Source organism: Tinamus guttatus, unplaced genomic scaffold (assembly GCF_059628265.1).
Source record: "Tinamus guttatus ecotype Peru unplaced genomic scaffold, ASM5962826v1 Tinamus_guttatus_pri_ptg000150l, whole genome shotgun sequence".
NCBI lineage: Eukaryota > Metazoa > Chordata > Aves > Tinamiformes > Tinamidae > Tinamus > Tinamus guttatus.
In genome coordinates, this window is record NW_028288684.1 from 16,729,356 (window position 1) to 16,744,929 (window position 15,574).

Here is a 15,574-nt window from a genome sequence, read left to right on the forward strand (position 1 = left end):
TCATAGGAATGCTTAAGGAAGTGTTTCACTAGATCAAGAAAAAAATAATTCAGGCCTAGTGGAAAAGCAGATTATCAATGACAAGAGGTCAAATAATTCTAAATGGTAACTCGAAACCTGAAAAATAAGAGTGAAAATTATTAAGCAATTGAACAAACATCTACAGATTGAATTTGGAGCAGCATAGAGAAATTCGTTTTTCAGTATATATTACATTCATGTATATTTATGATCCTCAAAGTGAGGTGTACCTTAGATTTGAGGAAATCTTTCATTTGAGCCTCTTAGTAATAGCATTCACCTCTTACTTTGTAATAGAGTTTTTATAACACATAATCACAGTTAATTGTACAGAAGGCAATACAACATTCTGACAAATATCTCCACAGCACACTCTAAAAAAGCAAAAAGGAATGTGCATTCCCCTTTTTACTATCTTTTTCAGAACTATTATAATTTTCACTGTGATATTTATTCATAATACATGAGAAAAAAAGTCAAGTAACTCTGTGTATCCATAGATCTTTCAGTGTGGGTCTGCCTTGCTTAAAAGCTATGTAGCCATGTTAATTCTTTAGGTTCACTGTAAGATTCATGGTGTTTAGATTTTTTTTTTCTTGAGGTAAAATAACTTTCACTGAGTTAGCAGGTTTAAAATTATAGTTTTCTCTCAAAAGCAGGAAGATACGATTTGTACCTGAAATAAATTGTATTTCTCTGACAGTAATTTTTGTTGAGCATCTAAATAAACTAGATGATTTTGGTAGATTGTCCCCTTCTTATCCCATTCTCTTGATTTTGCTTCAAATTCCTGAAAGATAGCAAAGCAAGGTTATAAAATATATGAAAAATTGCTTTGTTCCTTAATCTAAATAACTTTGTAATTTGTATAGTTCTAAGAAAAATATTATTCAATAATTAATACATCAGCATTCTGTAATCTTGTAAAGAAGATAAAAAGAACAGATATGTAAAATAGCCATCTTTCCCTTCCACAAACACTTAAGAAAGTATAATTTAAGGGACTGTTAATCTAAACCAATTGGATATTAAATATAATCAATGAAAATATTTAATTACGCTTTCTTTGTTGAAGATCTGGGGGACCTAATTCATTACGACAGTATCTCAGTTTTACTGGAAGGTAGTTCCCATGATTGTAAAGGAGTTACACCACTGTAATCGGTACATAATCAATCCCTTAATGATCAGATAATCTGGCTGTTTTTCTTCCCTTTTTTTCTTGAACAAATGGGATAGCAGCTACAGTGGAAAAATATTTACTACTTTCTCTCTTTTCAATTCCTGATTCTGATTCTGATGTTTTTTAACCTGAGTTCATCAGGGTTACACAAAGCTGAATGAACAAGTTCCATGAGAATCATATTTATCTTATATTTTTTCTGTATTTGCATTTATATTTCTATTGATACTGTTTTTGATTTTGCTTTTAAATCATATTAGATCGTATGTGTTCACAGAAGGTATCCGACAATAAAAAGTAGGTGAACTCCATAGTTACTAGAATTGTTGCTCCTTTGGACTTGGTGAAAAAATAACAAAATAACAGTACATAGTTTTACACAGTGAAATTTTTAAGCTGCTCTGAGAACTTGTTTTCACAATGGAAATAACTTTCACAGTGGTCTCCCAGTAGATGATTCTGGAGAGCTCTTCAAAACTTTGTGCTCCTTGAATTAGAAAAAACAAGGTTTTATTTACTGAAACTAAATCAACTGCTTTCTAAAATGGATTAACACAAATCTTTCCATAAAGCTTTCTAAATACTTGCTTTGGCATTTTAAACTAACAAAAATCTTCCCTTTTTACAAAATGTGATTAAAAAGAAAAGGAGATTCAGGCTACTAAATGAGTACTGCAGGTTCAAGCGCTTACTGAAGCACTGCTGAGCTTAGATTTTCTACACAGTAATTATTTTCTGAATACTAGAATTTGCTGAACATATTCCAAGCACTCATTTTTCATACTGCATAATTAATCAAATGATAGCATTGTGTTACATTATTTTCACATTTTAATCTTGAATAAGGTCACTCTCAAACCAGCCAGATCCGACAGCTTCGCAGTTGTGATATATTTAGTCAATGACAGATGTACAACCCATTTATTATTCCTGTAGTAGCAGATGTTGACAGTCATGCTGAGGTACCAAGTTTAGTACATTTTGTGGTAAGGACTCCTGTGTCTGGAGGGACAGGGATTATGACTCAGTTCTGCCCTTTACATCTTGTATCTTCCAGTTCTCCACTCGGTAGGCTGGATCCTGTGGATTTTATTTTTAACTGACTTATCTTTCCTCACATATTACTTAAGGACCCAAGGTACTCAGGTCAAGGCTGTGGGTTGCCTCAGGTACATAGGTGCTGACAGATAACTACCAGGTTTTCAGGCCTTAATCTTTTTTCTCTCTTATCTATCCCTGCATGATAAAAGTTGTCCTGAAGCCTGCAAAACTTGAAATAATGTAGTACATACCCTGTGACACCCACAATATCCTGCATATGTAGAAATTCTCATGCCATAATAGTTGATACTGTCCAATATATATATTATGAATATATATGATGAATATATATTCATCCGGAAGGAAGTATAAAGTAATTTATACTGCATTTAATATGCATTGTATTTAATATACACATACATAAATAAGCATATATAGAAGTATAGATAAGTAAATACTAAATACTTATATGTATACTATTTATATATATGAAGTGACTTATTTATATTAACTAATAAAAATAATAAAAACACTTGGTTTAAGACTAGGAACCTGAATGTTAAATGATGTGCCCATTCTGGGTTGCAGAATAATGAGAAACTTAAAGCCTATGAATATAAAAAACAATTTAATTTTAAAAATATTAAAATTAACATCTAACAACAATATAGTCTTACCTCTAGTTTCTTGGTTACATTGCACAGTTCGAATGGCATCTCTAGGCCTTGCACACATTTTTCTCCACTTTGAACCTTTTTTTGTTTTAACTGGTGTAACTGTAGCTTTTCATAACTATGTATCAACTTCAAGAACTAAAAATGGAAGCAGACATAAATATGCAGAAGCCATCACGGATGACCACATTGCCAAGCACTCGAAACTAGACTTGGCAATTGTAGTTTAAAGCTCTGATTGCTCAAGCAACACAACAAAGCACCAATTCCAAGAGTAAATTTCTTAGAGATGAACAAGACTAAGCTCTTAACGTAAATGCTACCTACCTGCTCATTTAAACACAGGCTCATCTGAGAATTATTTCATTTTGCTATTTTTTTTTCTGATTTTTACCCAAACGGTGACTTCCCCTTCCATGTTTACAAGAACTGTTTTACACTTGTTTACTGCCATCTTGTGTTGACATTTTAAAAAAGTTCTTCAGGAGCCAGGAAGAAGGGTTATCATTATAGGATATTAAAGGAAGGTACCAATGGATGGAAGCAGAGCGGGAGAAAAATGACCAGGCTGAGGGACTTTGCTAGGAGCCACTAAGGGGGAAGGTGGACACTCACAGGTTGGATATAGCAGAAACACAAACGGGCTGGTAGGTTAAATCTTGTTTTGAACAAAAGAGAAGAGAAGCTCTTGGCAGCCGTGATGACCCTGGAAAGTCAATGGCAAGGATATTGCCAAAGAAAACCCGAGAAACAGTCCTGAGGAAAGCTAATCAAGAGACTTCGGGAAAAATGTTGACTAGAAAAGAAGCTTAGAACTATGAATAAAGACCACATCTCTTCTTGTTTGGTTTCTTTAAAGCCAGGGATATTATATTATATCCTCTGTAATAACTAGGGCTGCAACTTAAGAAATATATATATATATATATATGGCTCTAACAGGAAATTGCTTGTCTAACCAAAAGAAAAACAAACCCATAAAAGCTCTATTTTTGTTAACTGCTCAAGCTAACTATTCTTGGTAAAGAAACTTCTTCCATGTTAAAAAAAATAACAAAACCCCACAGAATCCTGTTGAAACAATATGGAACAAATAATTGTGGTTTTCCTTATTTTAGGTACAGTTTGTGCAGCTGAGAATTCAGGACATTAAACAGGAGCACAGTGGGGTGAGTGGGGGATGTCTGCTAAGTACAAACGTACATACATTCATAAGAGCCAGAAATCCAAACGTTTGGGATAAAGGCAAAAGGTAAAGGACTCTCCCAGAAAGTTCTGGTGGTCTGAGCAGTCACTAAAGTTGAAAATCCTGGCGAGAGGGATTGCCAAGTGCATGGAGGAAAGTTATGCCAGGTATATGTAAAGTTAGGGACTCTCATACTTTAAAAATAAAATCTATGAGGAGCAAAGAGATAGTATTTCCTCATGGAAAAGAGCTGCAGGGGCAAGTAAGAACTCAAAATCAAAAGCTTTATGAAAAATGACCTGGAGCTTCAATTTCAGAAACAATAGTGGAATTGTTAGCATCAACACTAAATGTGAAAATAGTGGTTTTTAAAATGAGATAAAAGGACCTAAGGTGTAAAGAAGTATCTCAGGGGATGTGATGAAAGATGACAAAAAAAAGATGTGCTGTGATATGGATGATAGTTTTTCATTATGAAGGGCACTTTGCATTTTATCCTAAAATGTAATACCTTTTTTTTTTTGATTGTCTGATGTTTAGTTTCTCAGTAATCATGCTAAGAGGTATCTTTTTTTCCCCTGTAATTTATTGTGTAAACTGTAAAACAGCTTTTATTTCTAGCTTCTTTCCCAAATTATTACAGGTGTTAATTCCAGGCCAACTAAAACATTCTCAGTTACACACAAGTTGTTTGCCAAATGGCATTCCATAATTAAATGCAAACATATTAAAAAAGCTAAAAAGAAAACAAACTTAAAGGATAAATTATACCGTTGTGGTTTGATACACTGTAAGTGACAAATGTTATCAGCTCTGAAAGAAAATCATGATTTCCCACCTGGGCAATCAATGCCAATTCTACTACAAGTGTGATTGGACTTGGAAAATTTTATAAGACAAAATCTCTCATAGCAGAAGCCAGTAAAGAAAATAGCAGAAGGATAAATAAATAAATAAATAAATAAATAAATTTTTTAAAAAAGAGATGTATAATTGTCTATGTTAATGTGTTACAATCTGGGAAACAGTACAGTCAATAATTCACTAAGAATTTAGGTTCGTGATTGGAGGGGAAAATAAAGAGCCAAAACAAATTTACGACAAAAATGTTCAAGGTTACTCCGCTTGTAAAGCTCTCTTCTCTTGCATAAAGTTACCAAGCCATTTTAATGACCCCTATAAACCAGACAAACTACAATCAGAGAAGTGTAAGGCGACCAAAGACATGAAAAAAATAGTTTGTCTCAAAATTTCCAATGTGCATCAGAGTCTTATCAGCATGAAGCTAATGATCCGATTTACTCATTTCACCAAGATTTCAAGTTATTAGTCCATAGTCAAAAAAGCAATGTCTGACTCCAGGACAGTTGTCTTCACTGTCACCATCCGTTCCAGAGTCCAGACATGTCAGTACAGAAATGTTAGCCAGGTTGGAAGCTGCCATCATCAGCATTTGCGTGGCACAATTTACCTGTCCCAAACTCATAAAGGTGAATCTACTGTACATGGAAGATCTTTATACTGCCAATAGAAAATAATGAAACCAACTTTTTTCTTACTTGAGATTTCAATGCTTGAAGCTGGATCTCATAATTCTGAACCATTTCTGATTTAGCTTTCTGTAAGTTTTCCAGCTTCTGTTGAAGTCGTCCCACCTACAGTTAGAATAAGCATTTGATTTTACCCTTGCTAAAGTGTTCAAATATGCACATTTTCCAAAGCAGTCATCTGAAACTTTGAAAGTAGATTTTTGCATAAAAGATGAATGTTAAAGAATAAACTTATTTGATTAATATTAAAATCTGGACACCACAGATTTATATTGTATTGACATCAAGTTCTGGATTTGAAAGTAAAAAAATCTTTTTGTTTGCTTATGTTATGATTTAATGCTAACACTGTTTGTCATGAAAGACCTTTAGGTGAAAGCAGTTTTGGCCAAACTTTATGAATAAATCCCTGGTCACTAATGTGAAAATTTTGCTTGAATGTCTCATGTAATCACATACATGACTTTCAGTAACTTACATACCAATTACTGGGAGATATTGTATGCTCATTTCCGTTCCCTAAATACCCAAGTGAGATGTCTTGAGTTATCTCATATTTGCACATATGAGAAATAATTTGCACATGAGAAATAAGGCAAAGAACATACAGAAAATCTATATTTTTTTCTGGAGAGGCAACAGGACATCAGGCAGAATATGCTAAAATATCTCAGATGATGCCTGTGCATAGGCAAATAACTTAAGGCTTTAAGGGCCAGCTAGCTGAATTATTTGCTTGGCTCCTCTGGCTGTAATGACTAAGGGTATTTGCATTGAAATCTAAATTGTTAGGGTGAATGACATCATTTTCCAAATTCCCCTGACTATAATAGTAGCTTAGACACCTAGTTCACACACAGACACTTACATGTAAGCACCTGACTTTAGACATATTAAGCTAGTGTTGAAAGCCATGCTAAGATTCACTGATGTCTCTTAGCATTTCTAAGTGGTAATACAATACAAATTGCATTGTAATAATAAAATTAACATATGAAGCTACATACAAGGCATTTAAAATGGCAAAAAATGGGAATGAACAGGAATTACCAAGGCAAAATTTGGTCTAATTTTTTGAATAGCGTATTTTTATTTTCAATTTCTGGTGATGCTAGAAGTGTTTGCATTTGAAAATATTGATTTATCTTTTTATAACTAAACAGAGAATATTGACTTAGACCTTAGGGAAATAAAATAGATGTGGGACTTTCAATGACATTTATACTACCTTTTTTTTTCCACAACAGAAGCACACCTTAAAACAAAACATTAAAAATGATTACTGACCTTTAAAAATGTGTTTGGTATTTTGGCCTGACAATGAACACTACCGCTTATAGAGCATGTTATTAACTCACTCCCAGAATAAACACTTTCTTCACAGAATGGAATATTTTTAAGTACCTCTTGACCTTTTTGATCCAATTTACTTTGGGCATTTGCTAGTTCCTGATCCCGGATATCCATCTTTGCCTCCAAAGCTCGCATCTTCCTTTCCCATTCCATTTTCTTGCTGTTTACCATGATATCAATTTGATGCATTAACTCCTGAAGTTCAGCTTCACATGGAGAAGCTCTAGTAATATATAAAAATATTTTTTCTTATGAAGAAGAACACGGGTGTTATTTTAGATTACTAAGATTTATTTTTCAATCATGATGGAAATACAGTTTTCAACATCAGAAAAAAAAAGAGATATGTAGGAACTAAATGATGCCTTTGAGGGTAGCTAGAATCCCACTTGTTCACTCTTAAGTTTCCCTGAAGTTAAAATCGGAACTTTTAGGATATTCTGAATGTTCTTACCTCGTGAAAATGCTATTGCTAAGTTGTAAAATGAATATAAATTAAGTTGAAAGAATGTCATAGAGGGAGCAAAGGCTTCCAGACCCACACCTCAGTGCATGAGGGTAGGAGGAGTTGAACACTTAGTTACACTTGGACACAGGACTTCCTACTATGAGTACAGAATCATGGAAGCAAGTTAGTAAAAAGCCAGCTTGAAAACCAGCAATATTCTTAACTGCTAGTTCTAATTTTTCACTTTTTCGATTTCACATTATCTTTGGTAAATGGATTTAAGTCACAAGACAATTTCTCTAACATTAGTCTACTAGAAAGCATAGAAATAAGCGCATCTTGAAACAGAACATAGTGCCCTTTGAGGGACACCATGCTGCACCTAAATACATGTTGGGCATTATATGCACATAAACAGGACATTTTTTCCAAATTTCTGAGTCAAGTTTGGAATACATCGTTGCAGTATGACTTAGTTATCAGCAACAGAACATGTTTTATTTTGGTGCTTTCCAATCACTGTACGTCATAAGTATCAAAATAATGCAGATATCACAGAATCACAGAATAGCTAAGGTTAGAAAGGATCTCTGGAGATCATCTAACCCCTTGCTCAAAGCATGGTCAACTAAAGACTGCTTAGGACAGTGTCCAAACAGGTCTTGAACCTGTTTCCAAACCGGTCTCCTAAAGTGGAGACTCCTCAACCTCTCTGGGCAACCTTCTTTTCAGTGCTTGACAATCCTCTCTTAAAAACTTCATTCTTGGGTTAAATGGAGTTTCTGATATTTCAGTTTATGCCCATTGCGTCTTGTTCTGTCATTGGGAAACACCCAGAAGAGCCTGGTTCCATCTTCTTTGCAAGTCTCATCAGGTGTTTATACGCACTGATCAGTCCCCTCCCGGACCTTCTCTTTCCTGCTTCCACCTTCTCTATGCTTCCTTCTCGTGTTTTGAGATTCTTGTTCATCCATTCAGGCCTCCTGCCACCTTTGCATATCTTCCTGCAACTTAAGATGGATTTTTGACTTTGGAAGAGGTAATCCTTGAAAATCAACCTGGACCCTTTTTATCTCCAACAGTCTCCCATGGGATTCCTCCAAGCAGATCCCTGAAGAGGCCAAAGTTTGCTTTCCTGAAGTCTGGGATTATGATCTTGCTTTTTTCTTTTTTTTTTTTTTTTCCTTTCTGGATCCTGAACTCCAACATCTCATGACAACTGTAGCCAAGGTTTACCCCAGTCTTTACATCCTCAAACTGATCTTCCTTGTTTGTAAGTATGAGATCCAACAGTCCACTTCTCCTCATCGACTCCTTTATTACCTGTGTCAGGAAGTTGCCAGGGAGTTCCATAAATCTGGATTGCTTGTGTCCTCCAGCACAAATGGGTATAGTAAACATAAGGCCCACCACAATGTTGCCCATGTTGATCTGTCCTCTAATCCTAACCCATAAACTCTTCACTTGCTCACTGTGTGTCCCTGTGCAGAGCATCATGCAGTCCTCTCACACAAAATATACCTCCCTCCCTCACCACCCCGGCTGTTCATTCCTACAGACCTTGTAGCTGCTCACTGCAGCATTCTTATTTATTCCCCATGCTGTTTGCACTACTGTGCAGCACTTCAGAGAGACTTCCAGCCATGCTGATTTTGCCTGGTGGGCACGTTTCTGTTTATGAGGACACATGTGGGGTGAGCTGGTTATTTTCTCTCTCCCTTGTCATTCCTAATTTCAAGTTCTCCTCATGAAGTTGGCCAACCTGTTGGCAAAGATCCTTTTGCCCCACTAACTCAGGTGGATCCGATTTCTTCCAAGCAAACCTCAGTCCTCAGAGAGGGTCCCATAGCCATAAAAAACAAAACTCTGTTGCCAACGATTAACCAGCTAAACCAGCAGGAATTGTAGCAGGGAGTAACAACATGAGGGTCAGACAAGGCTCAGCGGTCTTGTCACAGAGTCCTCCATCAGAGCCCTCGGCAAGCAGCAAACCTCCCTAGACAAAAGGTCGGGTCCATAGATGGGGACCTTTTTTCCAGCAGCATGTTATCTGCATATGTCTTTTTCAAGTTAACTGATAATAATTTTTTTTCCCTATATTTGTGACTGTTTTTATTTTTTGTACTTTTTTTATCTCCTGTTCGAGTTCTAACTGGTTTTATGATTTTGTTTTAATAGAGATTCTATTCTTAGCTGACCCCAGTGCATGGCTTCATTACTTGCATTAGAAGACCTCTTTTTACCTTAACTTTACCCCCATGTCAAAAAGTTTTGAAATGTGCCGTCTTGAGTCATTGCAATCTTATCTGGGCCAAGACAAAGAAAAGATTCTCGTTTGCAGTCCTCAGATTATGATTTTCCTGTTCATGCCATTGTGAAAATTTCCGCACTGCTCCTTCTGCAATGATTTTGAGATTAGTGTATCTAATTACCACTGTCTGTAAATGGAGGTACAAAATGAATTAAATGATGTTTCTTCAGTGTCAACACTTTTCTTATCTCAACAAATTATACCGTAGTAAGCAATTACTTGTACACCTACTTTCTCTTCACTTTTTAATCTGTTCCAGTGACTGTTTAATCTAAATTTAATTTAATGCATTATTTGCATGCTTTATTTTCACGCCTTTTTCCATTTTTTGATTGTTTTTAATTGAATAGAGGCCTGTATTGAAATTCCTGCTGATAAAACCAGCATTTTTATTGTTTCATAAATCTGTTAACTATACCCCCTTAAATTTAAACTAATGCAAAATGTATTGTGATCAATTACTTTTCATGATGATACATTTAGTCTTTTAATAAAATAAGTTTTTTCATAGAAAAGTGTTTAAGAATACTTTGTCATTGTTTATTGTTAGACCATATGCTATTTTTCTCTTCAGGGTATTATTTAGCCCACTGAGATTTTCTTAAAAAGTAAATGTAATGGCCAGTGATTATAGTACTTTGATTTATAAAAGCATATAAGTTATGTAATCCTTGAGAGTTGATGGTACATAACTCTGTGTGGCAAAGGCCTCTACCGATGGTAATCAGTGTGCAGTCACTCCAATGTTTCCATGAAGTGGCAGCTTGTAAAAATGTGCATAGGTAATTCCTCTGGTAATCCTCCATATTTCATAGCTCCCTTTCCTCTCCCTGTGTCTTGGCCAAGAAATCAATTAATTTATTAAATAATTGCCTGAGAGACAGTCATGCAGGAACTAAAGACAGCGCAGCACCTGGCAGCTTACAAAAGGGGTGATGACAAAAAACACAGTATGCTTGTACCCCGCCCATCCTTGGAAGTGTTTTTGTGATGTTTAAATGTTGCATATCCCATCATTCCTACAAGAACTGTAGAATACTTGTTACATATACAACATCATAATTAAAATCTCAACATAATTTTTAAAGTAAAATCATTTAAAGACTTCTTTTCTATCAACAAGTCCTGGAAAACTTCTTTCATAACAGCAGCTTCAATGAGCAGCTTTCAATGAGCAGCTTCTCAGTCTCACTATTTTCATCTTCTGATCTTTGGCTGCTTTCTTACCTAGATCTTCCATCAGTGCCTAAAGCTGCAGATTACTGCAGTTTTTCTGCTACCAGGGCCACCTTATAACTTGGCTATGACTCTCCAAATGAAGATGGACCTGCTAGTTAAACCCACCAACTACTTCCATAGAGGTATGGACTGCTGCTGTAACTACTATATCAGTCCTGCTGGTGGTCTGAAAATAGTGCTAACAGAACACGGCCATCATATGGTATCCGAATCCTGAAAATTTCCTGGATGTGGAATATGGAAAACTGTTACTTTTTCTTTTATATCTCATCAGTCATTTGGCAAAGAAACACACAAGGAACAAGATACCAAACACACACTTCAGATGGGTTCCTCCTGCATGGCAATAATGACTTGTGTTTGAGCAGATATTTTTTGATTACATTTACTCTAAAACAGTTCAAAACACCTGAAGGTGTCTCATTTTTCAAGTGATGTAGGCAAGCTCTTATCTTTTTCACCCCATTTTCATATTAGTAAAATAGAGATGATTCATATTCTGCTGTCATTTATAACTCTTTATCTGTAGGAAGAGAGAGCAATAGTGCATGCAAAGTACTCTATGTTTTCAGGTTCAAACAAACCAAAGCCCAGATAATAAGGTCTACTGACTCCAGGTTTTATCTTTATGAAAACTGATTTTTTGCTCCAGTTAGATCTTTACAGCTGAGTTCTCCCTCTTGCATTAAAGTTTACACACATCTGTATTTTTCTGAATGTTTCTTAAAAGGCAAAGAAATACTTTTTTTCTTTGTAGCCTTTAGAATAAACTGTAATTTAGAACATGATTTTTTTTAGAAATGCTTAGTTCAGACTTTCAGCATCTGTTTTATGCCTTCTCTGTTTTACTCGTAGCTTCACAGACAAATAGGAAAGCTCATATGAATATATCTATGCAGACACGTTAAACCTATGCAGAGCAATTTAAGTAAAGATTTCCATCTTCCACAGTACGTTCATTTAGGTTTTGATCTTTAACCCACATTCTAGACCCAGTACTATTTGCTTTTCCCTTCTAAAACATAGCTTTAACAACAGGAATTATATAAACTGTTTGTGATACAACACTCCATTAGAATCTTCTCCTCCAGAGTTCCATTCTAAGAAATACAACTAATTTGTGCAACAGTTTTACTCACTTTGTCAGCCATACACATCCGTGGATGGTTAATTTCTGATTTATGAGTCTTCACAGCACAGAAATAATTAGCATTATATCTATGACATATAAAGGATCTGCATTATCCTCAGGATCCTGGTGGCATTGATGGGAACTAACGTCTTCTGCCATGAGATATGTATTCTAAATTGACCTTCTAGAATGTTTTTGTACAATTAATGGAAATAAATAGACACCTAGAATACTCTTTTTGTGAAGAGAGGAATCATTCCCTAGATTCCTCTATGACGGCCTGGAATTTCATATATGTCAGTTAAAACTGAGACCAACAAGATCTCTCATAAAATAGCCTTTGGATTTATTTGAAAGTATCAAAACAAGAACTATTTTCATTTTTTTTTAATTCAAGTTTTTATATGACTATATTTACCACTCATATCGGTAAGAAAAAGAAGGCTTCTTAAAGTTGAAAAATAAGTGCCATATTCTGAATACAGCATTTTTGCAGTGTAAAATTTTTCTATAATGAAAAGTGCATACATTAATCTTTAGTACAACAGAACACATATATTCAAAACATATAAAAATCTTGTTTTATGGTGTGATCCAACATCTACGAAGAGAGACTTTTATAATTAATATGTGTCATATTAGCTAGGACTGCCTCAGGTATATAAGATATAAGAGTTTTTTAACCTGAAAATATGCAGTATGCTTATTCATAAAATTATGATAAATTATTCTACCTAGCTGATTATATAGGGAAGTGCTCTGTATGTTGCTGTGGTCCTGGAACATCAACTTCTGCAACAGACAAGTGAGAATGGGGAACAATTGAGTTCTGTAAAGCCACTCGATCTTGAGAAACTTTCAGTAGTGTCTACATATATAGAGCAAGATCCTGCCATTCCTAAGCCTCTCTGACCTGATTAATTGTTTTAACAAGGCAATCAATGCCTGATTTCAATGATACAGCCTTCATAAAGCTGTATTCAGGGAGATTCAGATCTGGCCTGTATTTACACTTCTTCTTAAAAACTGTTTTGTGCTTTGCCAATATATATATTTTTTAGGTTAATAATAGTGGGGAAGAACTGAACTTGGATTGTGTTGGAAAAGATGATTGTGTTGTAAATGAGAAGTGCATTACTTAGCAGCTGGTAAGAGCAACGTGTAAATTAAGATTATGGCTCTAACAATTAATAGGTTTGTTTTTGAGATTTTTGAGGTTTTAAAAGCCATGATATGCAAGCTTATACTCCTGTAGCCTAGCAACTTTGACAATTTTTGAAAAACATTTCAAATAGTTAGCACTTTAATAAAATCCCACTTGGCTTTCATTTTTCTTTGTTTGTTCAGATATACATATTTTTAAAAATAAAAATAAAGGCAGTCACTAGATTATTAACTAAAGGAATGAGCTGTGCTGTCCTAGTTATCAGTAACCTCTCCATAGCTCACATAAAAAGCAGCAGAAGAAATGAACAAAGAATCATGTTTGCTTCTGAAATAATACTTTGTGTTTCCCATCTTTAATAAACCAACATATTCAATTCCACTGTGTGTTCAGCTCCCAGTTAATAAATCAGTACTTACTTAGCCAGAGTTTGCCCCTGAAACACTCCCTTGTTCTGCTCCATAGCCTTTTGACCTGTCAAAGCAACAGAAATAAATAATTCAGATTAATGCAGGCTGGGCAGGTCTGAGGTTTCCTTTGTGCAATTCTACGATCGCAAACAACGGGAGCAGGGATACATAGCCCCAGGCCACAGGCTGGGACGGGCAGGATGGAGAGCTCAGCCCTGCAGCTCTTGCGCTCAGTGCGACGGAGAGATCCCAGAGGCGCTGCTGGCTTGAGGATAACCTGGTTTTCCATGAGGAGCAGTTTGGTTTGGATCATATCCAGCTATGCCAATGATTTGCCAAGACTCTCTAAGTCACTAAACCTCCTAAATTTGTCATACGCTTGTGGTTACACTGAGTTCCGAGACCAGAGCGTGACACCGGCCCCGGGGCAGCGCTGACACCCACAGGGACAGCGCTTGAGGTGGCACTGGCACAGGGCTGTACTAGGACAGGCACCTGAGGTGACACCATTACAAGGGCAGTTCCTGGTGTATTGGGAACAGCCAGCTGAGGTGACACTGGCACAGGACGGCGCTGGCATCATGGGCGACAGGCACCCGAGGGGACACTGGCACAGGGCAGTGCTGGCACTAGGGGGAACAGGCACCCGAGGGACACCGGGCGCTGCCGGCACCTTCTCCTCCCGCCCCCGGCCGTTACCTGCGCGCCCCTCTCGCTCCGGCCCGCGAGGCGGCCCCGGCCGGGCTCGTCCCCACCGTCCCCGCCGTCACTGCCGCCGCCAGGGCCGCTCTCCCATCGCGCCGCGGCTCCCGCCGCCCCCGCGGCGGCTGCTGCGGCTTCCCCTGTTGCCCGGTGACGCCAACGGCCGCGCGCGGCGGGAAGGCGGCGGGACGGGAGCGGGAGCGGGAGCGCCACAGCCCGGCCCGAGGCGCCGTGGGTTTGTGCGGAAAACCCGGGGCGAGCTTCTCAGCGCCCAAGTCTCTTCATTTCCACCGCGTGTCGTCCTTTTCCAGCCGCAATGGGTCATTCCCGAAACACAACTTCCATTTCCTATGGGGAGCAACAAAATATGGATAAATAATCCTAATGCTTCATACTTTTTTTTTTACCCGAAGTGTTTTAAGAGGACAATTCCCATAACAATTAGCCGGAGGTGTGTTTTTAGCCTCCTGAGGCACCCTCAAATATCTTGTTCTCTAAAATAAATAAATAAATAAATAAAATCCCATGTCGCATAATTTTATTTTATATTTTCTGTTTGCTTTTGCTGATTCACATTACCTCTTCACTAGAATTTGGCTTATAAGGCCCAAACATCTATTTGCTGGCTTTAAATAAGTAGCAATTAATAGAATTTGAAACAACTGGAGAGTAAGGGGGAATAAATACAGAATCATTGAAAGTTTTATGAAGGATACCTGGAGGAATCCTTTGAATTGTAATGGTCAGCAAAAGAGGAAAGTACTTTCAAAGCGGCTTATACATTTAAATAAGTGGAATGCTAAAATCACATTTCTGCAGGAAAGAGGGAAGTAGAGCAGGGCAGGGACTGAATGTCAAACAAGGCAAGATACAACATTGAGAGTTTTATAAAAACATGGAAAATTTACTTGGAAGGTGCCCAGCCAGATGCAAGAACGTGCAGGGAATGGCAGAATTTGGAAGAAGTGGTCATCAAGCTTTTATCAGTAATATTTGTGAAGCACGTACTTATTCTGACAGCCAGAGGCTACTTAAATTTTGTTAATATTCTTCTCCACTAAGACACTGCAATATGAAATTTTTAAAAAGTCCTAAGTAATATTCTTTTAGCATGCCAAATTACAAGAATTTGGTGAACTTCTAAACATATTGAATCAAT

General features: G+C 36.8%; 1 protein-coding gene across 1 annotated transcript in view; it reads right to left on the minus strand.

The window, feature by feature from the left end:
* DEUP1 (deuterosome assembly protein 1) overlaps nt 1-14,427 on the minus strand; it is a 39,839-nt gene extending 25,412 nt beyond the window's left edge. The window contains exons 1-6 of the mRNA XM_088522138.1: nt 14,413-14,427; nt 13,723-13,777; nt 7,060-7,231; nt 5,665-5,760; nt 2,923-3,057; nt 698-811 (exon numbers count right to left, since the gene is read on the minus strand). Coding sequence (XP_088378264.1) covers nt 698-811; nt 2,923-3,057; nt 5,665-5,760; nt 7,060-7,231; nt 13,723-13,766 — 561 coding nt within the window. The 5' untranslated portion in view covers nt 13,767-13,777; nt 14,413-14,427. The remainder of the gene's footprint in view (nt 1-697; nt 812-2,922; nt 3,058-5,664; nt 5,761-7,059; nt 7,232-13,722; nt 13,778-14,412) is intronic.
* Nucleotides 14,428-15,574: the final 1,147 nt, after the last annotated feature.